Genomic DNA, 27,894 nt, shown 5'->3' with positions numbered 1-27,894 from the left:
CCTAGATTGAAGAAATAATATAGATATGTCTCTGATATAGCCTACCAAAATTACAGTGTAATTTCATTCCAATTGTACCTAGTAAAATTCATCATGTAATTGGATATGTAAGGTATTTTATATCTATTAGAACATATTTTATTATGATTAATTTTTCGAATTTGAATATGGCGTATTATTAGTCTGGATCACAGTAAACGGCGCACATGCTCTAGATGTATTCCGAATGGCTTATGAGTCATTAAACCGATTCGTAGGGAATCATCCGAGGTTTACCGAATGCTAAAATTTAAACGCCACCTAGCGTTTATTTGTTCGTCCGCTTGTTTTGTATTCATGTCTGTTGATTACGTTTTTGATAATTCGTTTCGCATTGTCTGTTGGTGTAACTTTTTTGTTTGATTTATATATATTGATACTTTGTGCTGATTTAATGTATATTCACATTGCAAAGAAGACAGTTGATTTTGCATTTAGGACTATCAATTATAGTTTTTTAGATTGTTGAATTTAATTACCATTGATTTTGTAAAAATGTATTTTTGCCCTTTCCGCTGCCCATACCTATGTTTAACGCTTTTAAAGGTTGTAGCAGGTTCTTTCACGTGCCAATGCCTGCCGTAACACGGTGACGTCACAATATGGTAAGATTGATTGATTGATTTTATATTGTTTAACTAACGTCCCTCTAGAGAATTTTTCACTCATATGGAGACGTCACTTTTCCCGGTGAAGTACTGCAAAATTTAGATGTACTGATACAAGATTTATTCCAAGCGATTCCCCCATTAAGGCAAAGTCTACATTTATTCATTCTTGATGCTTTGTTAAACGTACAACATTCATAAATGGCTGTAATTACATGTACATTGGCAACAATGAAAAAATGACTGCTGTATTATTAGATTTGTTAATATTTATGGTTCTTGATTATGACGTTATGATATCGAGCAAAGCTCGAACTACCCCTTGCTTGTCGTAAGAGGCGATAAATGGGGCGGTCCTTCGGACAAGACTGCAAAAATCGAGGCCCCGTGTCACAGCAGGTGTGGCACGATAAAGATCTCTCCCTGCTCATAGGCCGTAAGTGCCGAGCATAGGCCTAAATGCAGTCATTCATCGGCAGTGGTGATGCCACCATAATCTTGTTTTGTTTGTCATCCAGGTCATCCACATATTTTCTGTTTTCATGGTTATTTTCAGCAAAACGCGCATGAAAATATTTTCTATCAGGCCCGAAAATGTCCAAAAAAGAATAGTAGTAAGTTCCTAACTTAAAACCAGCCAATATAGAATTGCACCAGTCGAGATAAATACTGATGGTCTTGATTAAAGGATAAAAATACAGAAGGGTTGTAATACATTAAACAGAACATTAAACAGAAACCACAACAAGTTTAAGTACTGGTGTGAAACATGTACTAAGTACGTTGGTAAACTTTTCTCTCGCCACTCAATTTGGTCCCTGGCTTTGCTCGGCACCAAATACATGTATCTTGGTAATCGAGAAAGGTTTACGTATCTAGATATTATGAGGATGCAAGATGAGGAACTTGATAGGTGTCGTGGGTTATTCTGTAGCTGAAGTAAAAATCAAATCAGGGGAGGAGTGTAAGTATGATTTACTGTATATGAAATCGTTTGTTCAATTCATCATTTTAGGAGAAAGGAGAGATGTTTTGTCAGCTTTCTAGATGATAAAAATACCAGGGATTACGAAGTGTTTTAGACTCTATTAGCCATCTAGTCGCGGTCTTGCGTTAGACAAAAGGAAGGCAGAGATAATGACAGCAGAACAAGAAAATATCAAGTGATGTAAGAGGCTCTTGGGAAGAGACCCCCCCCCCCCCCCTCAACAGCTCCTGGATACATTGTGTTTCTAGTTGGACCTACATGTTGCTCCCCGAGCTGACCAGGAATATAGAAATCTACGATGCGGCAATAAGTCAAATTAGAATATGCTCTGAGCCAGATCTAGATGGAACCATATACATTGTAATTGGAATTTAAAGAAGATGTAGCCAAAACTAACAGGGGAAGTCTTCATGATAAACACCTTCAACCGAAAATGACATGTGCTTACCAGAACAAGATTGTACTTACACGATACTCAGATAGACTTACAAATGTATGAAAAATATCTAAGTCTGAGGCAAATAAATTCTAAGTGTGAGGCAAATAAATTAGTTATTCGTTTATCTGATTTGCACTTTGACAAAGATGTGTTTTCCTCCTTATAAAAGCTTGTTTTTGAATATTTTAAAGCCTGTAGGTGGAAAATGTGGCGCTCTTTACCCAAGATCACTGACATGCATTGTATACTACAGTATCCTCCCGGTACGCAGACGCTCCTGTTGGGGTTCAGAATTTACAGAAAACCATCAGTAAGTTGTGTGACCAGGCGGGATTTAAATGCCATTTCACTAACCACTCTCTAAGGCCAACAGCAGCCACACAACTGTACGGTGCTGGAATGGATGAACCGTTCATTGCGGGAAAAACCGGACATCTATCATCAGTACTTCGTTCTTATAAAAGAACCAAAAATGCGCATTTCGAAAAATGTAGTGCAATCATTATGAAAACAAAAATATGATGATAAAGAAAACATCAAGATAGGAAGGTTTCTGAACATGCATCCAGATCCAGAGAAATTCAATTTCAGCATGGAAATAAGTTTTTCAAATTTCAGTTTTGATGTGATAATAATGACCAGTGGAAATTAATAAAATTGTGAATTTTGAAGTTGGAGCAAAGAGAAGGGGGATATATTCGTTTCAGGTTTTCAGTGATTTTCTGATTTTTAGAAAATTTAAATTAAAGTTGTTTCTATATATTAAAAAAAAACAAACAAAAAAACAAAAACAAAAACAAAAACGTATCGTCTTTGTTTTCAGTGTAATTGTAAGTGTATGATATGTTATCGGGTTTACCTGGCACTGTTCAATAAGTTCACATTCACTGTCCATTAGTTTTAAGAATAGACAGTATCTGTCCTATCTTACAAGTACTGGACAGCAATTGTCAACTTATTGGACACTTACAGGTAACTTTTTAATTACAGGTGGACTTTCTTGTATATAAATGACAAAGGATTACGAAACAAAAATGTTGTAACATACACATGTTTTCTTCTTTTAATTAACAACATATATATTTTCTTCTTGTCTCGTGAGCGAGACATTTGAATTATGCTACTACACAATCTGGAGTTACTTCTCTTTCCACTTCTGATATAAAATGAGGCAGAAAGGCTTAAGGCCCGGGGCCGTGGCACAAAGACACTTGCACATTGATACGATTTATAATCGCACAACATTAAGAACCGAAATCTTTATTTTGATGAAATCTTAAACTTGCATCGGTTTTAATGATAATTGTTAAACGTAACGTACAAAACTATCAAAAGCATATTTTTTTTTATAACAAAATACAGTTTCTGATATAGAGCTAATATTGATTTAATGTATTGGTATTCAGCTACATAACTCTATTACCGTAAATCGTAAAGAATCATATAATTAGGATAATCTGATGTTTTCTATAAGAGTAAATTAACAGCATCCACCAACCCTCCTGTAAAGTACCGCCATTTTCCATTTGATTCATAGACCAAACGGCCTCGTGACAAAATTATTCAATAAGACACTATAGACCAAACGACAGCATGGCGAAACACAATAGACCAAACGACAGCATGGCGAAATTATTCACTAAGACACCGAGTCAAACGTTTCGGGAAAGAACACCGTATATGTATCGATCTACCAAAGGAATAAAGTGGTTTTTCGTCTAATTAATAATGATAAGTTACATTATCAAATGTTTGTGAATGATATTGTATTCATCAGTAATATTATACATGTAATCAGAGACACACCATAATATGTTTCTGGTGTAATTGTGTAATTAGTGGGTCGTGCTGTACCATTTTACATATTCCAAAACCATTCCTTATTTTGTTTTCCAGAGAGATCGTAAACACCAATATCCCCCCTCCGTGTACATACACACTTTATCAACCACCGCTGTACACTGAGTCTACCCACCTTTTACAAAGGTAACGATCTTTCAACCCAGAAAAAAATACATGTGCTTTTTAACGATATATGTGTCATGAACTGTCATTCAGCTTAAACGTCTTGTAGAAACAATATCTATTTTGCGAAACATTCAATCCAAATTCATGCATATCAAAGGGCTATGAAATAACGAGCGTTCATGTTAAATATTTACCCCCTGTTTCTCAAATTACACGCGTACGATGTTTTGTGTTCATTTATACACAGGGCTTCCCATGGATTCACAATCAACGCCTTGTCAAGTGAAAGTGTAAGACAATACACGGCAGGGGTGGACGAGGCGATGAAGCGGGACATATTTATTAGTAACGTTGATTTATTTTTTAAGCTTTATCGTCTAACAATATAATGAAGGTACTTTATATGTCGTAATCACTACCGTTGGTAAATTATGAGCTTTAAGCATGATCAGAAATAGAATGTGTGGACTTCCTTACCCCGTTCTGTGTTCTACATGTACACAGCCATCACGTACAGAGACAGTGGGGCGACTGGTGGAATATCTCTAACTCCGCGTAACATGTATAGACACAAAATAGTACGAACGGTTATTTATGTTCTCGGTTAACTTTTTACACGACACTGACCCTCTGTGATTGTTACGTACTTAATATTCTCAGTTAACTTTTTACACGGCACTGACCCTCTGTGATTGTTACGTACTTAATATTCTCAGTTAACTTTTTACACGGCACTGACCCTCTGTGATTGTTACGTACTTAATATTCTCAGTTAACTTTTTACACGGCACTGACCCTCTGTGATTGTTACGTACTTAATATTCTCAGTTAACTTTTTACACGGCACTGACCCTCTGTGATTGTTACGTACTTAATATTCTCAGTTAACTTTTTACACGACACTGACCCTCTGTGATTGTTATGTACTTAATATTCTCAGTTAACTTTTTACACGGCACTGACCCTCTGTGATTGTTATGTACTTAATGTTCAACATACTACATGTACTTCTTTCTTTTAAACATTATTGACATCATTTACACTTTGAAAACTATTGCAATTCATCAATCAGAAAATAAAGCATGGAAAACAGGTTTTCACTCATGTTTTATTTTTGTATACAGTAGGTTATTGTAGCAAAGCTCTACAACAGGCATTAAGACACAACTGGATTTCTGGAGGTTCTGTTCATTGACTCCATGTGTACGTCAACAGTGTCCCAAGGGTTTGACAACTAGTCCAATGGCGTTTTCATCGTTTACTATTCAGCTGATAAATCCTACTGTTATTATCGTATTTCAATTTGATATCAACTGTTTCTACGTATACCCGGGCTGTATTGTCCAGGTTTCCTCTTTGCTACCTCTATGGAGATCTCGAGTAGCTGCTATGAAGTAACAAAACTCCCAAGGAGTCGGGAAATATGATTTTTGGGTATTTCGTCACACATCCCCCTCTTGATCAGAAAAATTATAGATGGATGAAGTGTCGTCATTCTGAGAGAGCTTCCAGAGCTTGATGTTTGTCATCAGGATTCCGCGATACTGGCTTTCGGAAAGTTCAGTCTCGTTATTAGGTAGAGTCATAACAGCAGACGGTAAAATACGTGACGTCATAGAAATATTGCTGTCATCAGAATTGGTGGAGTTGAGACTGTCAGTGGAAGCGGAAAGCAGAGAATCCATGCTTGATTTTCTCGATAAAGGTTCCAAGGAACGTCGACTAGAGTTTCTATTGAGGCGAGTCTTTGTTGAGAATTTGTTCATTTCTTTCAACGTGCTGTTCAGACTAATCAACTGTTTCATAATCGTTACATCCTGACTTCTTATTTCGTTCTGTAAGTCCAAAATAAAAATCATCAAATTCAAATTCTCAGAAATATTTTACAAACTTGCATTACTTAAAGCTAAATATTTGAAGTAGCTTACCATTTCATTTCTTAGGGTAGCCAAAGCGAGGTTAATTCTTTCAGTTGACATTGTAGATCGCCGAGTCCTTTTCAGTGAGCAAGAACAATTTTAAGTGAAGAATTGACGAAGCTCTCCCGTACTTATAGTCCCCGCGTGCCAGGTCTGGAAGGGATTCAATAGATTTTCGCTCTGGTGGGTTCCCACACGGAGCGAAATATTTTCGAGTGCAAACTTTTACCACCAGGAGAAGATCAACTTTCCTTTGGTATTGTTCATGTCATTTCGTAGTATGACAATATCACAAGCTCTGTCGCGCTGCTAAATAAACCCAGTCAATTGATAAAACTCTCCCGAAATGTGTTTTATGATCAATATTAAATAAATTGTAATTAAGATGTGACAATGTAACGACGTTTTATTGCAGATTTAAAGAGCACGCCAATGTTACACTTAATGCCTTATTGCGTGGTAGGGACAGATCTATTGAACGTCTTCAGCGTATAGATTGGGGAACTAAAGAACAAACTTATATTGCAACAGTAATAAAGGCATTTTGTATGATTACATAAGCTCCCTGTGATAATGAAAATCACAATAATGCACGGACGACACTTATAAAAGAAAGCCCCCTTAAGGTTTATTAGAATTTAAAATTGCCTTGCAACGACGGATGGGTGCTAGTTTTGACAGTGATAGATTTAAAACGCGGGAAAGGTGATGTACTTGATATTAGTGACACTGTAAATAAATTATTATTTTAAAAATCATCAAATACGATCAATACATATAGTGAAATTAGAAAAAAATGTGAGAAACTTAAATTAAAAAAATACCCACATTTTGACGAGCTTCTGGTTTATACTAACTTCAAACACCAAGCACATAAATGAAAATAGAGCTATTCCATATCTGTTTTATCATTGTAAATGAAACTCTACAGAGGCAAAATATCATAGAGATCAGAAATATAGACACCAGTCTCTCGTGACTTCCAGTTCCGTGACTGACTTCATATCAAATGTTAAGTATTGGATAATATGATTCTTCAATCTACAGACCTATGAATATTAAATCTCTGGTATACGAAAGGAATGAGAAAAAGAAAACTATTTTAAGTAAATTGATCCTTAACATTATACACTATTGGATGAACACAACTTCCTAGCTACTACATTATTTCATATTGAGTTACGACGCTCATCAGACTGATAGGAGCTATGCAGGATAAGAGGTGAGCAGTAGAGTGCATATTTCCCTGTTCTAACGCTGTGACGGCCAATACTATTTATGTCTTCAAATGCTGAGCAAGGTCACTGCAGCTAGTTTTTGCTTTATCATATATAAACATAAGACAAATTGAGTATGAAAAATGATATTTATTCAAATGACGAAGTAGATAACAAACTACTAACAAGGGGATCAGACTCACAAACAATCCACTGAAAGTGTCACTGAAATAGAGAAAGAAAGTAAACAATGACAAAATAATTCAATACGTCAGATCCCCCAAATTTATCTGGCCAATACTATTCCTGTACAGAACAAACATTAGGCAGCATATTTGTATCCATACACTAACGAAAGACGATGAATAGATTAGAGGTATCCCGGGTATCACAACGAACGAGCCGTGTTGGTTACTTGTTATCTCTGAGGATATTCTTTTAACAATTATCACTATACTATTAATGTTCCTTTTTTCATTTCATTAGCTCTTCTAGATGAAGTAGTTGTAACAATGATGGGAGACATTCTTTTTAAAATAAACAATTAGATATTTCGCCCTATCTCTTCATTGGTCTAGTGATTTTTAGATTTAGAACACATCTTTAATTTCATGTCAGAAATATTTCTTTAAAATTTTATTTCTGCATTTAAAGTAAAATATGAAATGATAAATTGATTTGGACTCAATAGGTTAATGGGAGAGGTATCTTATGACGTTTGAATTCCATTAAAGTAATCTTTATAGCCCTTTTCGAAATGGGCATGTTTATATTTTTTTGCATTTAATGTACATCGTACTGAAAAAAAAAATGTTGCTCGATACATTTTTCCCGCACTGGAAAGAGGGAACTATCATTCGGAAAGCTCTTCGTGACGGAACATTAATCTATATTTTCAAAAATATAAAACCATGAAACAAAATAGTAACATCTCGGGTCATTGAGTAGTTGTGAATGTGAATAATCTTATTCGTTTTCCTATTCTAGTTCAGTTCAAACAAAATACTGCCAGATTCAAACTGGAAAGCGATTTTGAATTTTTACAGTTGATAATTGATGTTAAATAAAATTATAATGGGTTTTTTTTCTATCAGAAGTATGGATAAGTGTTATTTTGTTTACTTTGTTCAATCTTTCACCACAGTACGAAATGCAACACCGGTATTGCATTTCGTAGTCTGATGAAAAATTCAATAACAAAGTAAACAAAATAATTTTAAAGTAAAAAAATTAATGCTGTCAATTATTTCAACAACATTATTTTCTTTCGATTTCATCTCTTCAAACCATGTATTACATTGATTCAAAGGAGAGGATTGTTTCCTCTGTATGACGTCACAATTGTAAGTGCTCGCGCTCGTCCTTTGTTTTAAGAATACTTAAATTTGATTGTTGTGAAACTTGAACCTTTGCATTGGTAACTCTCCCACCAATTGCAATAGGGGCAGACCTTCAGTGTAAAGTACTCCTTGACACAACCATGCCTCATAGACAGAATTTCTGAGAGGCAGCCAATGGTGCAGGTCGGGATCAAACACTACTATAATAACCGACTTTCTGTCAGAGGACAGACCCCGATTATGCATACCGTACTTCTTATAATTAAAATATTTTACAAGATTTAAACATGCACATTGACTTTTTGTTTAATATTGTTGGACATGGCATGATGTTCATATTCTAGCCACATGCATGTTTATACACAAGCGAGCATATTTACATTTATATGCAATTCAAGTGTAAAGTAACGTAGATATACGCTGAACATCCATGGAAATACATAGGTAGACCGATTCAGAGAAATCCCTTAACCCTGAAAATAAGATACTGTAATGTTTTCACTTCACAGACGAATTTTAACGAGAACAGGCATAATACGGTAACAAAGCAGAGAAGATTTACCCCACTGGCAATAAGATTTGATAGATATTCACTTTGTCAAAAATATATTACGCGGTTTTCATAACCCTGAAGGGAAAAAACTTATAAAAGATGTGACATAAGAAAAGAAAGTAATGGTCCTATAGCAAGGACATATCTTAATCTAATTATCGGACATAACCATTCAGTTCCACTTACTGTGCAACCATGAAGACAACAAAGTTATACAATCGTGGTTTATTCGATTAAACAGATTGAATGTATATATACATGCATTTCATTCTTAAAATGCAGTTAGTTGAAACATTGATTATAATATGTAACATTATTTCAACTTTTGATTTCACTTGCTGTTGATCTATGCATTGAGTTCAAACTTCAGAGAGTCTGGTAATGCACAACAAATGGACAAAAGGACTGTTAATTTTGTCGTTTTCCTTAGTGTACTAGATTGCTCGTGACAGATTTTCAACCCCTGCCTTTGTGAACTTTCCTCGTCAGGTATGCAGTTTAGCATAGGAGAACAAATGACAGATCTCGACTGCTAGGACTGGTTGGAGTCCGGACACACTACCTCTGATAAGATCAAAGCTCAGTCAGTATCCGACGATGAGAAATCTGAAACGTCACTGAAACTCATATCCTCGATCGAGCTTGTGATGTCTGCAAAATGGATACAAAATAGTAAAGTAATTTATAAATTAAAAACCATAGCTATATATTTTTGTAAGCAACAGGATTTGTACGATATTTCTGGTGTAAGTTTCAAATGCTTTGAAATAGTTTTCTTTAAATTCTAGAAGTGTTGCATTATATACCTTTAAGATTTTTCAGAGACTCGGACACATTCCGTTGTGTGGTTCTTGTTTTCTTGAGAGGAATGTGGCTCTCCGGTCCATGGTGTCCTAGACAGTTAGTGTGGCCGTGCCTGCAGATGTATGTTCGACCTAAGACTAGTCGTGGAACTGGTCTACAGGCAGAGGCTGCTTTTTGGATGGTCTTGCTGATCTGTAAAAGGTTCTGCATCAAGATCTCGTCCTGATGTTTGATGAGAGTCTAAATAAAATAGGTCAGTTTTGCATTAACACTGTCATTACTGTGAACTTACCAAAAAATAAAGGACAGTTTTGATTTACGATGCATTTTATCTATACTATGTTCAACTTACCAGATCACTTTTGATAGCATCAACTTCATTCAGCGTGTTCGCAGTGTACTCCATCTTAAAAATGAGAACTTATTTAGCCAGGCTGCCTTCAAGGAAAATCTGATTTGATATTTTCTGTTGATGTTTGTTGGTATTTATAACAAATTCGTTAAACGCTTGGGCGAAAGTGAAAACAAAACAAAAAATTGATTATCAATGCTTTGCTTTTCACCACTAGCGGTCTAGATGTGTTTGATATCCTAAACAACAAAGGTATCGAGTTCTCGCAGTTATTGTCTTTAACTCCGGAGGGGTCTGAAAGCAGGCGACAGACGTTTGCTTACGTATACGGGGTATTTCGACTCAAAGACTACGTCCTTGTATGCTCTATTACTACTCGTTGTATATTTGTACTTTCAAGGGTTCGCATACCCCTCACTGCGCGTTGTACTTTTTGACTGGAAAACAAGTTCAAGTGTATGTACTTATGATTTCAGGTGAATTCAACATATCAAGGACACAAAAGGATTACGAGAAAATATTCATTCAGGTGGATGTCCATGAGTTTGTACATTTATTACTGATATGGTTTTCATTAAGTCGTCGTTACAATTACAACTTGCTAGAAATGTCCTACAGGTACCATGGCTGCTTCCCATGAAATAAAATTCGTTACCGCGAAATAAAATTCATTTCACAAAAACAAATTAATTGCCAACCCTTGCAGTTGAAATGAGAATCGTCGGTATGACTGGTGTAAATTAATATTAATAATACAAAGATATGTTTGTTTATTTGTTACACGTGCCTTCGGAAGGGTTTTCATTCATATTGAGACATGGTGTGAAGTGTTACAAATAGACCTATGGATGGCGTGCTAGGCCGTAGAGTTCGTTACTGTGCCAACGCCTTCCTTGAACCGGGTACTCGGTTTTTAACGTTTCACCCGAAAGACCCGAAACTCTCACTCCTAAATACCTAGCGTTTGGCAAAGGAACAGTCACTAGCTATATTTACGTCAGACGTGATAATGGCTGGAGGGGGACTCGAACCCACGACGTCCCGGTCGTAATGTACATGATATTTATATAATCCGTTTCTATCAGATCCGTTTCATTCGTTTGTTCATGTTTGTCCTATCACTGGTGTTGTCTAGGTAATAAGATTCATTTGTCAAGTTTCTATATTCACTCAAACCAACAATACGTAGTACATGGGGTCAAGTACATGTGATACATTCCAATGGGAAAAGAGATAAAGGGAAAAGAGACACATACATAATCATGTTCACATAAGGGCAAGACAGAAAAGAAGGAAGCGAGAAAAAATAAAACAAAATAGAATATATGTATGAGTTATGGAGGACAGACTAAATCGTATATTTTTGTTATAAACAAATATAGGTTTCTCAAGTTTTTAACACTTGTAGTTGACATTATTTAAAAAAAAAATTTAACCATATTTGGATTTGTACAATACCTTGAATGTAAAAATTGTTTTCTTATGGCACATATTGATTTGCATTCTAAAATAAAATGAAACTCGTCTGCATATTTGACCTGAATTACAAAGTGTACAAACTCTTTGATGCAAAGGCATATTTGCCCACCTGCCTATCTCTACTGGGGTGGGGGTGGGGGTGGGGGTGGGGGGTGGTGGGCGATGATTCGAGGTTCTGAATTTGATAAATATTTTTCTAAGTTTAATAGGTAAATTTTCAAGGTATTTTTCACGACCAAAGAGGGACTTAAAAATTATACAAATTTGGCCTTTTAATGAATTATTAATAACACTTTCCCATTTTTGAATGAATTGATCGCCAACACGTTGTTTAACAATAGCAAAGACCATATTTTTGTCTAAAGAATCTTGCCCGTCCCGTATATTTGGGACACTACATGAAGACAGGATTTTGTGAATACAATTTATCCAGGAATTGCTAATACCGTTTTTAGAATGTTGCAGACGTAAAAATTTATACAATACACAGACAATTTTGTTTTCTGTACAAGTCAGTAGATTAGTCCAAAAAGAAATCATTCTCGTGAAAATATTTATATATAATGGAAAACGTCCAGTTTCACCATACACCACATAGGGGGGGGGTTACTACTCTTTAAATGAAAAATATATTTCTTTTTTTTTTTTTAATGTATACGTTCAATAATATCAAGATTTTCATAACTCCAAATTTCACAACCATATGTCAAAACTGGAACAACGATTCTATCAAAAAGACCAAACTGAGATTCGATAGGTAAATTGAATTGTCTTATCTTATTCAAAATACCATACATCGCTTGTTGTGCTTGTTCACAAAAATGTGTTTTTGCTTTACAGAAAGAGCCTGACCGAGAATATATAAATCCAAGCACTGCTAGATAGATGCAAGTGGTTTCTTGGCACCATTGAGCCACTGCGACCGCAGCGATGACTATAGTACTATTTACTTGTAAACAAAAACAAAAACAACCAATCATTATTGTCATTCTTATCATTTTACAGTAACATTTACATGTACTTGTGTAATAGCAATCAGTAACATTTACTTGCATAAAAGCAATCACTTACGACGGAATATTTCCAGATTTTGGAGAATGTGTCGGTGTCTTATTATGATTTATTTTACTGGTTTAAAAAAAACTACGTTTTATTAAATGGACTGGTTCACGTTTTAAAAAAAAACTTCATTTTTTGGGTTAAAAATTAAGAATACATATTTATCTTATTTAATCTTGACAACCAAAATGTGGACCTTCTGAATGCAAGGACTAGAGCAATAATTTAACCTTAACTCAGTGTAATGTTAACAAAGACTCGAGTCTTTTTATGTATGCAAACAAATCAGTGAAATGTTAATTTTAAATTTTTAAAATATTGTACAGTCACAAATTTAACTTTTAAATGACACATTTTACCTAAAGTATACTTGAAATGTGATATACATGTATATAATAAACTTGGATCGATATCCATTTACATGTGTATTTTGAAAACATCGTAAACAATAACATACCTCAATCTTTGTTTTCAAAACAAATAATAAACTCTCTATAATTAGCTTCTGTCGTGATAAATAATTTTAATTATTTTGTGAAACCTTTTAAACATATTAGACTGTAGAGTTTGATCATATAAAGTGAAAAACAAAATGTTGGGGGAAATTTCTTTCGGGGTATTGTGCTCCATATTTGCACGTTACTTTAATCACACGATGGACTTCCGTCAACTGTCAGGGCTAAATGTCAATGTAAAGAAATAGCGACCCATTTGACTGGATTGTTCATACTTCTCTGTTAAGAATTGGAGTTGGCATTTTATTCTATTTTTCAAAGTTAAATAACGAAACGAAATAATACTTTATTTTCATATGTGTCCCAAGTAACTGAGTATCAATTTCGATATAAGACAATTGAATGTTTCAATGAGTTGATGGTTAAACCGGCACTCATTGACATCCCTACTTTAAATCATACAATGGTAATTGCGTTATACGCATGTCTGGTCTTGCTTGATGTATAAACACTCTCGGGTTTTAATTAAACATCTATTCCGACGAAAAACAAGCAAAAGAGCTAGAATCATTCCGCGTATTCATCATTATTAATTTATTTCTATGCAATATTGATTCGCCTAACATGTACATTTATTCAACATTACATACTACCTGCTGATATCACTAAACTATCAATGGGTATGTAATTCATGGTTATAATATCTACTACTTATGGAACGAAATTTGAAGCTGGTCTATAGCGCAGGTTTCAAAATATCAAATATTGGCTTCTTTTGGTGACATACATGCATGTGATTTGCGGATAAGATTAATTACTTCCATTTCCGATATTGGGTTAACTCAATAATATGATTTCCACATAAAGTTAATAACTTTCTTTTCCATTTCACGCTACATTAATTCTGATAGATATCATGCATCTAATACAACCAATGTATCTTTTTAAAGCTGTCAATTTTAAACATGTCATGATTAATCATTTATTACAATATAAAGACCCGGATTTCAGTTTTTATAGGATTTGTATCGAGAAAATTAAAACGCTTTGATCAATAAAAAATTTACTTTAGATCTAAATTGAATCAGGTGGTTGTCGTGAAGATAATGATTTAAGTTGAAAACAGTGTAATGTCCGATGGGATAGTTCCCTATACTTCAGGATATTTTGCATTTTGTTTTTTGTGACAAACTAAATTGTCGTGATTTATTTTTAAAAACTACACGTGTTGTTTATGAATTGGGAAATGAAAACTATTCCTCCTTTCTTAATGATAACATTGAATTATTTTAAGAGAATGTACGAGGTGTTACTCTGAAATGGACAAGCATTTTTCTTCTTCCATCTTCTAACACTTTATATACGTATATTCCAGGGTTTGGTAAACACATTGATTTTTGTACAAAGTATGTAATGTATAAAATCTATTGAAATCGATCTATTTTCTGATTTAAATGATTTGTCATTCTTCATAAGCAAAAATTACATCCGAATCTGAAAGGGTTTAAAGTTCGTTTGGTTCACTGAGCTAACGGGTATATACTGGCGTGTAACAGAGTTCCCATGTGATTGAAGAAAAAGGCACCGAGGACAAAGTTGAACACGTGGTCGATAATAATCCTCAAAACAGGTGTGTTGTCAGAACCCCCCGACCTCTGTGTGCTATCTGTTCTGATTTAAAAACTGAATAAATCACGAAACAAAACGTATTTATAGATTGCGAGAAGATAATATTGACCTCCATCATTTATGAATAGATCTAGTTCAAGTAATATAAAACTTATGACAACCGTCCTTTTGTCTTCTTGAGCTTTAAAAATGATGAATTATTTTTTTTTAATGTAAATAATAATAGTAACATGAAATAAGATGAGAATATAGAAGATCTTTGAATGACATTGATTTTTAATGAATACCCCATGACTGCGTCAAATCATTATTTATTACAAGATGATTAGCGTCCGATCTCCTTGGAATTTTACGTTCGTGGACAGATGTTTTCAAGAGAATCTTCGTAGTTTGCAGATCTGACTGCGAGAACCTTTCATCAAAAACTATCACTCTATATACCGGCATATTATGTACAGTCATGATATTAAATTATTCAAGCTTTCCCTTTATGACTGATAAATTCACACTTAAGCCCCTGTTGACAATTTTTGAAGATAAATATGTATGGATATGTTTAGAATATTATAAATATCAGGTCAGAACTGCTAGCGTTATGATAAATCGTTCCGAACAAAGTTTCGGATCACCTCTTGAAAAATACGGCATGATGATGTAAGATATCTTTTTTTTTTTAATTTCTTGTGATTACAATAAACCAGAAATCTGTGTTACTTTTGTAAAATAGTTTTGAATAAATACATGCTATAAATGATAAGATTCTTAAACTGAAACATGTTTAATGATCCGTCACAACCAGTCATTATTCTCATACAAAATTCACACATAGGCACACACGTTTGAATAATTACGTAAGACGAAAGATAGAGTTCGTCATAACTGATTCCCGTCAAATCCAGTAAGGTTTCAATTTGGTCAACGTCGGCGAAGATTCAACCACTAACCAGAAGTTACACATCTAAATTCACTTCCCCCACAGACATTCACATTTATTGACATTAGGAAAAGGAAGAGTCGGGTGTGTGACGAAGGTGGCAGATTGAAGTAAAAATAAAACAGTATTTACTCATAAACCAAGAAGAATGGGTGACGCTAGACTTTCTAATCGAAAGTCGTTACATTACAATTGTATCTTGCATTGTATACCAGCATGAAAATTTGGACCATTGTGTGCATGAAACATTTTTATTTCCTATTCATTAAATTGTCATGACCAAGTTCCATTTCTCTGATTTGTTTACCTCGAGTGCAAACTACATCTGTATGTACTGTTAGTTTATAAACATGAGAAATTCCCGTCAGCAAAGTATCATCGATTTGATATTAGTATCCTGTATGTACACTAAAACGAATACATTCAGCCATTTATGAGTTCAAGATCTCCAAAAACTAAAGGAAATTCAAAAGATTTAGAAAATGGTTTATTTCAACAAATCAACAGAGGTTTTATTTGGAATTCTTATTATGTACATGTGCATACCAAATGCGAAAGAACATATATTTCAAGAAACTAACAAAGGATGTATTTTCTTGTCTATTCATTTCAACTTTCAATTGGTAATTTTAATGTTTAAGTAGAAGTAATAAATTCAACTCCAAATGATGATCTTAATGTTTATTCGGAAGTAAAACTCGGTCAAGAAGAACAGAAAGAGCGAGTACTTTCGCATTGAGATACACACGATAACCGTTATATTTAGTGACTTAATGTACATAAACATTAAATTCGGTGAAAAACAAAATCGTGGACATAAAGAGAATTCAGAGAAATACTGATGAGCGCACCTGCTGAACTCGCACCTTGCAGATGAAGGTGTTTTAAAATAAACGACTTCCGGAATGAAAGAAAATTCAGACAAGAAGCGCATGATTCACACTCTGCTATTACACGGAAGAGTGACCAGAGGAACAACAAATCCTCATTGAGTCTCTACCTCCACGCGACTTTCCCTCTGTAATTTTTACACACTATAACATGCAATTTAGCTACTTTATGTGTTTATGAACGGGTTTAGCATCAACTATAATGATTGTTTTGTTTTGTATCAGATAGTTAACTTGATTTTGTTTATGATAACTGAAAGATCGATGAAGTAGCCCGACTTTAAGTTTCATTTATCTGTCGTTGGAATTTAAATTTGGTAGGTACGTAAGCCTATATTTGGAAATTGAAATTCTTGATAATCTTGGTATGCAAACTATAGTTTTAAAACTACTAAACATCCTTAAATACTGCCGTATAAGGTGAAACGCAATAATGGTGAGAATTTCCTTTCCGGATGTTTTTTTTTCTTTATCAAAGGCATGATATCTGTGTTACCGAGATACAGCCCAGTTAATGTTGCGTTTTATTAAATAAGACCTGAATATTTCACTGTCTGTCATAGTAACTACAGAATTCAAAGATAATCCCTGCATTAAAAACCTTTTAAAACGACAAAATGCACCAAGTGATGATACAGACCAAATAAAGCCTTTAAGTACTGGATTCAGTTTTATTAAAACAATTAATATAAATATGAACAAGTGTAAAACAATACAAAAATTAATAAATATAAGCACCATCATTGTGCACAGTTGGATGACGTATAGGACTTTCAAATGATATGCAAATAAGCAATCAGAATCTGTGGCAGTAACGTACGTCACTTGACACTGTTAATGCTAATTAGATTCATTGCAAGTTCGAGTTTTGTCCGATTGAATAAATTTTAAACATGTGTACTATCCTCACTTTGTCCCTAGTTCTGGGTTATAGAAACAAAACTTCAAGAGGAAGCATTTTGTATAATTATAGTACATTTACATGGCAGTGATGTGCAATGGGACTGCATAAAACGAACACAAAGTTCCATCTGCTGAATAATAAAGAAACAGGTAGTCCTCCCGGGGAATTCATTGTATCTGCGATCAGCAGATAATATCAGCTTGGATATCTATGAAATACAAATGTAGTACAATAACGTATTGGATGCGCTCCTAAGAGCATGTTGTCCTAAACTTCACATAACGAGCTGTCAGAACTACACGAGCTATCAACAGATTCCTGAGAATATTTCCACAATTTGATATTCTTCATCAGAATTCCATAATATTTCCTTTCGTCCATATCGTCTTCTTCGGGGAGGGGTCTTAAGTAAGACAGTGGGCATTTTCTCTCCTCGTCAGGGGGCAGGGAGGTTGTGGACACAGACAAGGATTCCAGGTCGCTCTCAGATTCAAAAGGTGAACCAGACAACTCCTCTACAGAGTCTGTAAAGAAAAAATATCTTTGAAAAACACTTTTCATACGAAAGTCATGCATGCAGAATAAAACGTTTACTTATTAAAGATTGATTTGACACAAGTGGCAGAAAAATCAGAATACCACTGATTACCTTCAAAACTATGGTCAAATGCCTCACTCCGCCTCAGCTCGGCCACAAGAGGAGCGCTTCTATGTCTGACCAGCGGATTCTTCAGATTACAGATGATATCAGTGTTGCTTTTGTTGTTGACTCTTTGCAGATTGGGGCGCTTCATGGACCCAAAACTAGCGCTCCTTAGCACGGCATTCTTACTTCGTTTGTTGGTAAGACTTCCAATGGTGGTGTTGATTGAAATCAGCTGCCTCATTAACTTAACATCCTGATTTCTCATCTCCATCTGTCAAAAATTGCAAATAGAATCGTCGTCAGCATCACTTCACAACTATTCTCAAATCAAAAACAATGATTGAAAGAAATATTTTGATAAATACCTACCAAGTCTGATTTGAGCGTGGACAGAGCACGCGTTACTCTGTCAATGGATGAGTCTTGTTCCATTTTAGATTACGGAGATTTTAAAACAATGCTGACTGGAGAACAGTTTAAGTTATCAATGCATTTTGTATCACCTGAAAAGCTATATATAAAGGTAACTCGACGAATTCAATGATTGACAGGTGCTGCTTACCTGTTATCTAGATCACGTGACTGCTGTCTGCCTACATTGGTTTTCACATACGCTGACAGGCAACACAACACAGAAATTTAAATAATAAACGTCATTCTTAAAAAGGAAGAAAACAAACAAGCCTCTTTAACCCAACAGACACACGGAAACCCCCATGTCAAAAGTTATAGATTCATTTTATTTGAAAACAGGTGAAATATAACTTAATATAGATGTATAATGGATGTATAATTTAATATGTGCTTCCACTTTACGGGATACATGTATACTATGAAAATATCCCTGGCACATGAATGCTTATATTTTTAGTTCGAAGTTGTCTCCTTCGTTTTGTACATTTGTATTGATTTGTCATGTGTGCAGGATCCCCGTTTCTTTCTTTTTCTATCCATGACTCACTGAAGAGTTTGATGACTGCAAATTTAAATAAATTCATATGCGTTTATATATATATTTTGTTCAATTGCAAGATATTATCAAAATATACATGTAAAGAATAATTCAACTTGGAAATAAAAGCAACAGTTGCGATACTGGTCTATATGTTTCAGTCTATAGTTTGAGGTACCAACAGAAGAGGCCTTGGTCGTATTTCTCGTAAGAATACACAAACCACAGGTACATACAACATGACAAGTGAAACCGCAAAGTAATTTACATATCATCGAAATAAAGATATGAATGAATATGTGACGCATCATATAAAGGTGTATGGAAATTGCTTTCATCATAGATTTATGAGTTTACAATCTGTATTACTCACACGTCGAGGAAAGAAAACAATCGTCCACAGTTTATAATGATGACGACTGCACTCACCAAAATGTCACATCAGTTAATGGACATGGTCGTTATTATCAAAATAAAAGAAATTAAAAGGAGAAAGAAAGACAAGCAAATTGCAGCTTATTCTAAAACAGCCAGCTATCAATATTTTACCACAGCTTTCACAATTCAATCGATGGAGAATTTGAATACATGGAAGGAAAATTAAAAAAAAAAAAAAAAAAAAAAAAAAAAAAAAAAAATCCTAGCTTGCTTCAAATTCAATGTTGCATATTGCTATATTTATTTTTGTTATAATCATTTTTCTTAAATTGTAATTTTTAATTGTAAGCATTTATTATATCGAATCGAATAATTAAATGACAGTACATAGTACATTGCTATTAATCAAAACTCAGATGTACATGTACAAATCAAATATAATTCTGCATAAAATGTAGAAAGTGCTTTAAAGCAGGTCAAATCGCAAAATCTTTGACAAAAGATTTGTGAGTACCTTATGACCCTATTTTATCTAGCATGTTTGAGTTATCGTGGAAATATATGAGCTCGTTCTTCAATTAGATTACACATTAAAATCACTTTCAGAAGAAGGTCATATCGGAGTGTCAACAGCTGACGATGGAGGCATTTCTGTAGGAATCTGAGAGAAAATTAAAAAACTCATTCATGTCAAAAATGACACTAAAACATCTATCTATGGACCTTTCAGCTCATGTATAACTTTGTCTATCACATGCATCAACAGTGTATTACCCGTTGCCGGTAATCTTACGGTCGGCAATGCTGGTTCCAATTGCAAAACGCCATTGTGAGGCATCCTCCGGAAGTCTGCCTCTAGAGTCATATTTTCCACTGGAAGTGTGATCCTATAATGAGGAAGTCCTGCTCTGGAGTCACACAGCTCCCTAAAAAGTCCCACACAGAGTCAAACGTTTTGGGAGAAGTCTCGCTCTAGAGCCAGACTCTCACGATGGAAGAGGTCTTACTCAATGACATTGGTATTGCAGGGTTAGTAGAGTAAGTAAGTAAATTATTTACTATAGTGACATGTGTAATGATACAGTTATACAATAAATTTTACAATAAACGTAGTTTTTTACACCTGGCCCAAAGAACCTGTATGTCGCTGATTAATATTTTTACAATGTTTAAACAAACACATAAATGAAGATGGAATGATATTAGAATGTCTTTTTGTGAAGTTCTGACGGATTTTAAAAGCATCAAGTTTGAAGATAGCGGCTAGCCTAGGAAATATACATAAAATATATGAGAAGAGTGCATTATCTAATGACAAATATTTGACAAATTTTTAAATCCTGTTTTGCTGAAGAGGTCTTTTCTCTTATTTTCATATAATTTACAATGTAGTAGAAAATGTATTTCGTTTTCAATTTCGTTTTTATCACAATATTGGCAAATTCTGTCTTGAGGTGGCTCAGATTTATAGCGACCTGTTTCAATTCGAAGTGGTAATACACCGCAACGAAACATTGTCATCGCTGATCGTACAGATTTTGGTAAGTCCATATTGACGTGCTGCTCCAGCCCATACTGGTTTTTGAAGAGACGGTAAGTTCGGAGTTTGGAAACATTTTCTAAGTGTTTCAAATTTCTGACAAAGAAGTCTTTCGGTTAAGTCAAGTCTTCAATCAGAAAATTCCATCCAAAACGGAACACAAATCCGAACATTCCCCCTCCTCACGTATGTAGAAAGTGCCCCCTTTTCTCTTGGTATATTTAAGAGTGTATTCATATTTTTGAATTAAGATAAACCGTGACATAATGTGGGATTGACTTTTACGTGTTATTTATTTCCATATTACCATATCAAACATTTCGATTAGGGTACCATTATAATCATAGTTACTAGTAGTTTATTTTACTGATCTTGCCCGGAGAAGGGAATTCTACAACTTTCAGAATTTTTAAATTGTTTTCGTTAGTTAATCGTATAGCGCTTTGTCAATGTCAAAAGTACTGCGAAAAAGAAGATAATAAGGCATTATGTTGGGGGACATAGGAACGCAATGTGTACCATAGGTTTGATAAGTACGATTTTCAGCACATTAAATATGGTTTACTTTCACCGACATTTAATATTTGTAAGCTGCCTGAGGTCAGTATCCGACAAAACACATAAATATTTGTTAAATTAATCTTTTTGGAGAGAGAGAGAGAGAGAGAGAGAGAGAGAGAGAGAGAGAGAGAGAGAATTTAAATATGTGGATAATGTGAATTATCTTCTATTAGACATTACCCACCTCTGAATTTCATTTTAGCAAACGCAATACGAGCACCATATTATGTGAATACCATAGTTGATGTGTTTTACACTGTTATAAATCAATTAAGGTCTTATACAGGTCAATTAAACTTCTAATATGACAAACTAATCATAAGCACCCCACCTGTATTCCAGTAGGTGTGGAAGTTATCTCAGCAGTATAGTGGTAAATGTAAGTAGCACCCCTTGTCACACGAAGAATTCTTTTCGAATGCATGTATTTGTGTCTATTTCAGGACGGTATTTCGTAAAATAAATATAATTTGATTTAATTTAATCGCCAAGATTTGAAACGCAGTTTAATATCATGTAGAGCTGGGTCAGTGTTGTCGACATTCGGGGATAAATTTGATAACTTTTAGGGACATGTTTAAAATCCATACAGGTGAGGAACCTCATTATCTACAAGTCTAAATCATCCCGAGCAAACCAGAAAACATGTACTAAATTATCTACAAGTCTAAATCATCCCAAGCAAACCAGAAAACATGTACTAGATTATCTACAAGTCTAAATCATCCCAAGCAAACCAGAAAACATGTATTAGATTATCTACAAGTCTAAATCATCCCAAGCAAACCAGAAAACATGTACTAGATTATCTACAAGTCTAAATCATCCCAAGTAAACCAGAAAACATGTACTAGATTATCTACAAGTCTAAATCATCCCGAGCAAACCAGAAAACATGTACTAGATTATCTACAAATCTAAACTTATTATAAACAAGTCTAAATCATCCCGAGCAAACCAGAAAACATGTACTAAATTATCTACAAGTCTAAATCATCCCAAGCAAACCAGAAAACATGTATTAGATTATCTACAAGTCTAAACTTATTATAAAGTCTAAATCATCTCGAGCAAACCAGAAAACATGTACTAGAAATCAAATTTCGAAACATGATAGTCTGAACAAAGATCAATGTATGATATATCTATATGTCTTATTTTGCATATCAGATGGAATATTATTTACAATCCTTTATGTTCTTACGGAAAACAGGAAGATGTATACCGTTACTTTATTGTTTGTAAAAATGACTCCAATTCTAAAAACGTTCTTTTCAATCGTCTCTTCAGACTTCATTTAAACATAACTGCTTTGAGACAATGTCTGTGGAGCAACACCACACCATTTTCGCTGCTATACTCAAATATACAGATGAATCTACCATATTCAAAGAGTGTGTATGATAATTTTCACATATCAAAGACGTACGTGATTTTACTTTGTTAGTACTTTGCATGGTAAATATTTGTTGTATTCAAGGAGAGGTAATTAGTAAGTTGTTAATTAGTAAGTTGTCATACAATGTAGCTTGTTTCGTATCTTTTTGATTGCATATCAATGGGATATGTTCAAGACAAGCTTTAAAGAGTTTTGTAATATTGTCATTTTTAAGAAAAATATATTTCTTATTTCTACATTGAAGAGAAATTGTGAAATTAAAATGAAAAAACTGGGGTGATAGTACTTGTTTTTGAGTGCAGTGTGATAAACTTGACCTTTTTGCACTTACAAATTTATTTTCGATTTATTTGCATAAACGTGATTAACACAACATAAGCAACACAGATCAATAATTACATCAATTAAATATAACATACTCACATCTTCTAAAAATACAGATATAAAAAGTTTTAATGCTAGTGCATTGGAAATAGATAGCAACTTTTTTGCACTTAATACTAGTACATGTACATGTATACAGAAAAAATCATGATATAGAATTTGAGAACTCAAAAGAACATACAAAAAGTATTGTAAATTTTTAAAACTGCACTAAAGGTACAAAGTCTTGCCTTAAAATATGAAATGGAACTTTAAAAAGAAGGGGTTATGGATCATATTTTTGAATTATTGGCTAAAATACTGAATTTTCATACAAAATGTCGGGTAAATTAATATAGACATTTTTAAGCATTGCTGTTTTGTTTGGAAAAAAATATATCAACAAAGTTAATGAATTTGCAGCATTTAAAAGTTCATATATTGGATATTAAAACCATGCAGATTTAGGACTTTTTGATTAAACAATGCTTCCGTCACAAAATGTAGTCCTTTTCAACACCTTTAAAATTTGAAATGACGCAGATTTTCCCCCCCAACTGTATGGGTTTGAAATGAATGTATAATATGTTTGAAGTAATGGATGTATATGTTTGGACCCTCGAAGTAAGGATGAAGTCAGTACCTACACAGGTATAGCATCTCACGCAGTTGAGCTCAAAAGCCGAGGATCTAATTTCCTCAAGGATCATCATTTTGTGTAAAACGTGTTCCTATGAAATACATGTTGTTATAGCCTTTCTGATAAAGAATATGGTAAACTTATTCCTGTAAAAACTTTTGTTCAAAAGAACCTTTGCATTCTCTTTCCCATCAGTCTAATTCACACAAAACAGTGTAAGTCTTATCAAAGGGATGAAACACAGTTGGATATCAAAGACATAGAAGAGATCAATGGTGTCCTTCAAGTTCCGTATTTTTCACATGTAATACTAGGTTTTAGCATGACGTTATCTACACTTCCTTAGATATTCTACCGGTGTTCAAGAACGTAAACATTTGAATTGGTCATTAAAGTCCATATAACAGACAACGCGTACAAACCCATGATACTGACATGGCGGTACCGCAGGGTTTATGTCGGTACATAGCGTTTACCGGATTTATCGCTGATCCTAACCTAAGTATAACACACAAAACAGGGATAGTGTGGAACTTATAAATGCGATATGTTTTGAAGTGGACGTGTGAAAAAAATCTGGAGAAAGCTAGCTATTGTGCCGTATATTTCAAGAACTCCATCAAAACTTTCTTGGAAGACGGAGTGACGCGTTGCTACGTGCTATCTTCGAATTGTACTTTCTTTAATTGATTTCCGTTCATTTCATTTACTAAAATTAAATGGAAGACAATTAGAAGTTTGTACCTTTTTGAAAGAGTTATTGATTTCTATCTTCGGCAGAGAAACAGAACGAAGACATTTATATTTTCAGTGTAATCTTGATCTCACGCGCTGCATGAAGTATGTCTGTGTGAAGGGTTGCAGTTCATACCCTCATGCATTTTCAAAAGTGATTATGACTCCGGTTTCGGATTTAGATTTCTAAGACGCACGTGCAATTTCATATACAAATGTCATTTCCATACACAGGAGGAGTTAAACAAATTATTTGGGGCAATGAAATTGAAGATAGCATAACTTTATTTTTTTTTTACGTGTGGACAGGGCCGATATGCTATGCTTACTGTATCCAGCTCTTTATTTCTTAACTAACATCGCTCTTCGTATGATAAAACAAAGGAAGTGGACGTCAACATTTTCCTCTCCATTTTAAGCCTGTTAAAGTATCTCACATCTAAACGTTTGTTTTCTTTAAAGTACGACATACTAATGAATTCACTATAGTTCTGTTACGGTAACAAAAGCTATGCAAAATGTACCACTGCTTTAGACAAAACACCTACATACATTTATTTTTCTTTGCCCCCAAAATGCTGACACACTATGGAGGCAGAGACTCGCATTGTAACACAATTTTTATTTTCGTGTATTTTATAATGATTAGAACATATTATTGGACATTTGCGGAGTAAGTTGTTCGACTATCGATTATGGTCACTTCATCGTGCAATAAAAGAGACAATCTAATGGGAGGGGGGGGGGGATCTTAAAACACTCTTGCAACGAATTACACGTGTACATTCGGTTTTCGACGAATAGGAAAATCAAATGCTTGTTGTTTGTTGCGTAGATCTATATATTTAATATTCATTGTGTTCTCTACAGAAAATTATCATCTCATTTTCTTTCATTGTGCGGGTATTGATAACAAAGTTGAATTAGATTTTTAAACAGTTTTTGAGCTTTGTAGGTATATTCAAATTTAATATACAATAGACCTGTAATACCTGTATGCATATCTGATTTATTTCATTTTGATACATGTAACTACGCAATTTTATCAAAAATAGAATTAGAGGACGTCTTAAGTTTCATTCTTTAACTAATAGCGGGGTCATATGAACTTACTCCAAAAGCTTTTAGAAGTTCATGAACTTTTTTGGTAATGAATTTGTTATATGCCGGTGATTTTCGCGAACCATATCTATGTAAAACAACTTTCTCTGCTTTTTTTTTCTTACAGAGCTCGTCCACGGCGGATGATGAGATACTCTCATAACTGTAAAGCTACGTTATTTCTTACTATTTTAGAATCTACGACTAAAATCTTCAAGAAAGATTTGATTAGAAAAAAGATACACTAAACAAATAATTTTAAGAAAGAAATCAAAATGAAATGAACAAAATTAAGATATATTGCGATTTTAAGAATTTGAATCATTTCAAAATATGTGTAAAGGGGTGTATGTTCGGCCCGCTGTAGGTATTTTTATACATGAAAGCTATGCAGTCACCGAGACAAAATCAAAGCAATATACATGTACATGTGTAGATGTAACTACATACAAATGAGAAAATGGCCGGGGGATCCACACGGACACTTCAGCTGATGTACTATATGTCATTTTATAGTACGCTTTGACAAAACACTATGGATTTATTTTGAAAGATTTGAAGAAAAAAAAAATGATATAAAAGTTATCTCACGGGCAACTGGGTGGGGAGACAATGACGTCACGAGACGGGTTTGCAACGGACCACATACGCACATTCAGTCGGTGGAGATTTTAATCTCCTTTATGGTTTTGCGTATCTTTAAGGCCCTGTCCAAAGGCGGTTTTCCCCATAGATTTCTTTACTGACTCCCAAAAAATGTACGTCATCGAATGATTTGGTACAATTGTGATAAAAAAAATACGTATATGTAATACATGTATGTAAGAAAAATAGTAAATCGAAATATGCCTTCAGTATTAGTTTAGTTTTCTATCTGCCATTACCGAATTATAAAGCAATCTCTAAACCACGTGAACCAAGTAAAATTTTGCATTATACTGAGTTACATGCACATGCATATAGACTTATTAGACTAAGAGTTATAAGATTCATGCAATGTAATTAAATTCAGACTTCTTAGATTCGCGCCGTATACTCTGCGTAGCGATTGTGAGCGTATCTTTGGACCTGATTTTAATTAGATTGAAGATACATGCAGTATGTTAAAGCAAAATGACCAGCGATCTTCATTTAGAGACAATTAATACTCAGAAAATAGGTTATAAATATTTTGGTTAAATTTGGTACATGTATTTTTTTAAAAAAAATCACAATGCCACATTCTACAAGTTTAATTATTATGGGAGATTTTAATAATACTCTTGCAGACATAGATAGTGTGGCATTATTTCCATAATATTATTAAAAAACAATACCCTTTCCTTTACATCATTTGGCGCATATACATTTATTATGTCATAATTGTTATCATTTTCTTTGTATTTGATATGTAAATACCTCCCATCAAACCCTTTTACCTTTTCTATGTTTGTTTTGATATTATTCTTAACTAAAAATGCTACACCTTTGGAGGACATATTTGTACTATCATAATATATAACACCATTCCATAAGTGTTTATAATTGTCAATAAAATTGTCTTTCCAATGGGTTTCCTGTAAAGCTACAATGTCATATTTTCTATCATCAAATAAGCTAAATACCATTTTCATTTTATCAACGTCACACAAACCGTTACAATTCCACGAGGTTATAAAAACCATTGTAAAAATGAAAAAGTTAATGATGCTTTCCATTTTATTTGTTCTTCTTTACTTTGCTCTTATTTTTCACTTTACTTTTCCTCTTCTTGGCGTTTTTCACGGTCACTTCTGTATCAAGTTCCGATTCTACGGTTGAAGACTCTTCACAATCGCACATTTCGGTATCTGTAATATCCGGTGGTTCGTTTTCAGTTGTTGTTTCTTCCTTTTCTTTGTTATCACCATTTTCATTCTGATCACTGGTCCCTGTTTCATCTGTGTCTTTTTTCACTACACCTTGTTCATCTTCTTTGGCCTGTTTTATCGGCTCACCGATTTCCTGGTCCCCTTCTGGTGCC

General features: G+C 34.1%; 3 protein-coding genes across 3 annotated transcripts; all 3 read right to left on the bottom strand.

Annotated features, from left to right (window-relative positions):
• Positions 1–5,130: 5,130 nt before the first annotated feature.
• Positions 5,131–6,311, bottom strand: LOC125675952 (uncharacterized). The gene is made up of 2 exons (XM_048913813.2): positions 5,971–6,311; positions 5,131–5,877 (listed from the first exon to the last, which is right to left on the bottom strand). The coding sequence occupies exons 1-2, from the start codon at positions 6,019–6,021 to the stop codon at positions 5,485–5,487; spliced, it is 444 nt and encodes a 147-aa protein (XP_048769770.1). The 5' UTR covers positions 6,022–6,311; the 3' UTR covers positions 5,131–5,484.
• A 2,970-nt stretch (positions 6,312–9,281) lies between these two features.
• On the bottom strand, positions 9,282–10,470 carry LOC125675953 (uncharacterized). The gene is made up of 3 exons (XM_048913814.2): positions 10,228–10,470; positions 9,878–10,115; positions 9,282–9,722 (listed from the first exon to the last, which is right to left on the bottom strand). The coding sequence occupies exons 1-3, from the start codon at positions 10,279–10,281 to the stop codon at positions 9,652–9,654; spliced, it is 363 nt and encodes a 120-aa protein (XP_048769771.1). The 5' UTR covers positions 10,282–10,470; the 3' UTR covers positions 9,282–9,651.
• Positions 10,471–17,330: 6,860 nt separating this feature from the next.
• Positions 17,331–18,760, bottom strand: LOC125675951 (uncharacterized). The gene is made up of 3 exons (XM_048913812.2): positions 18,593–18,760; positions 18,227–18,494; positions 17,331–18,101 (listed from the first exon to the last, which is right to left on the bottom strand). Exons 1-3 carry the CDS (start codon positions 18,653–18,655, stop codon positions 17,845–17,847), a joined length of 588 nt encoding a protein of 195 aa, XP_048769769.2. The 5' UTR covers positions 18,656–18,760; the 3' UTR covers positions 17,331–17,844.
• Positions 18,761–27,894: the final 9,134 nt, after the last annotated feature.

This window comes from Ostrea edulis, chromosome 3 (assembly GCF_947568905.1).
Source record: "Ostrea edulis chromosome 3, xbOstEdul1.1, whole genome shotgun sequence".
In the NCBI taxonomy this organism is placed as follows: Eukaryota; Metazoa; Mollusca; class Bivalvia; order Ostreida; family Ostreidae; genus Ostrea; species Ostrea edulis.
The sequence above is the reverse complement of the archived record's forward strand: the minus strand, read 5'-3'. Positions and strand labels throughout refer to the sequence as shown.

Bases quoted from the DNA above. Each gene is read 5' to 3' on its own strand.
- LOC125675952 (XM_048913813.2), bottom strand. From the start codon at position 6,021: ATGTCAACTGAAAGAATTAACCTCGCTTTGGCTACCCTAAGAAATGAA. The intron at 5,878-5,970 runs GTAAGCTACTTC...TTGGACTTACAG, and splicing joins CTACCCTAAGAAATGAAATG to AACGAAATAAGAAGTCAGGA.
- LOC125675951 (XM_048913812.2), bottom strand. From the start codon at position 18,655: ATGGAACAAGACTCATCCATTGACAGAGTAACGCGTGCTCTGTCCACG. The intron at 18,495-18,592 runs GTAGGTATTTAT...AATTTTTGACAG, and splicing joins CCACGCTCAAATCAGACTTG to ATGGAGATGAGAAATCAGGA. The intron at 18,102-18,226 runs GTAATCAGTGGT...TTTTCTTTACAG, and splicing joins ATTTGACCATAGTTTTGAAG to ACTCTGTAGAGGAGTTGTCT.
- LOC125675953 (XM_048913814.2), bottom strand. From the start codon at position 10,281: ATGGAGTACACTGCGAACACGCTGAATGAAGTTGATGCTATCAAAAGT. The intron at 10,116-10,227 runs GTAAGTTGAACA...TATTTTATTTAG, and splicing joins ATGCTATCAAAAGTGATCTG to ACTCTCATCAAACATCAGGA. The intron at 9,723-9,877 runs GTATATAATGCA...TCCATTTTGCAG, and splicing joins GTCTCTGAAAAATCTTAAAG to ACATCACAAGCTCGATCGAG.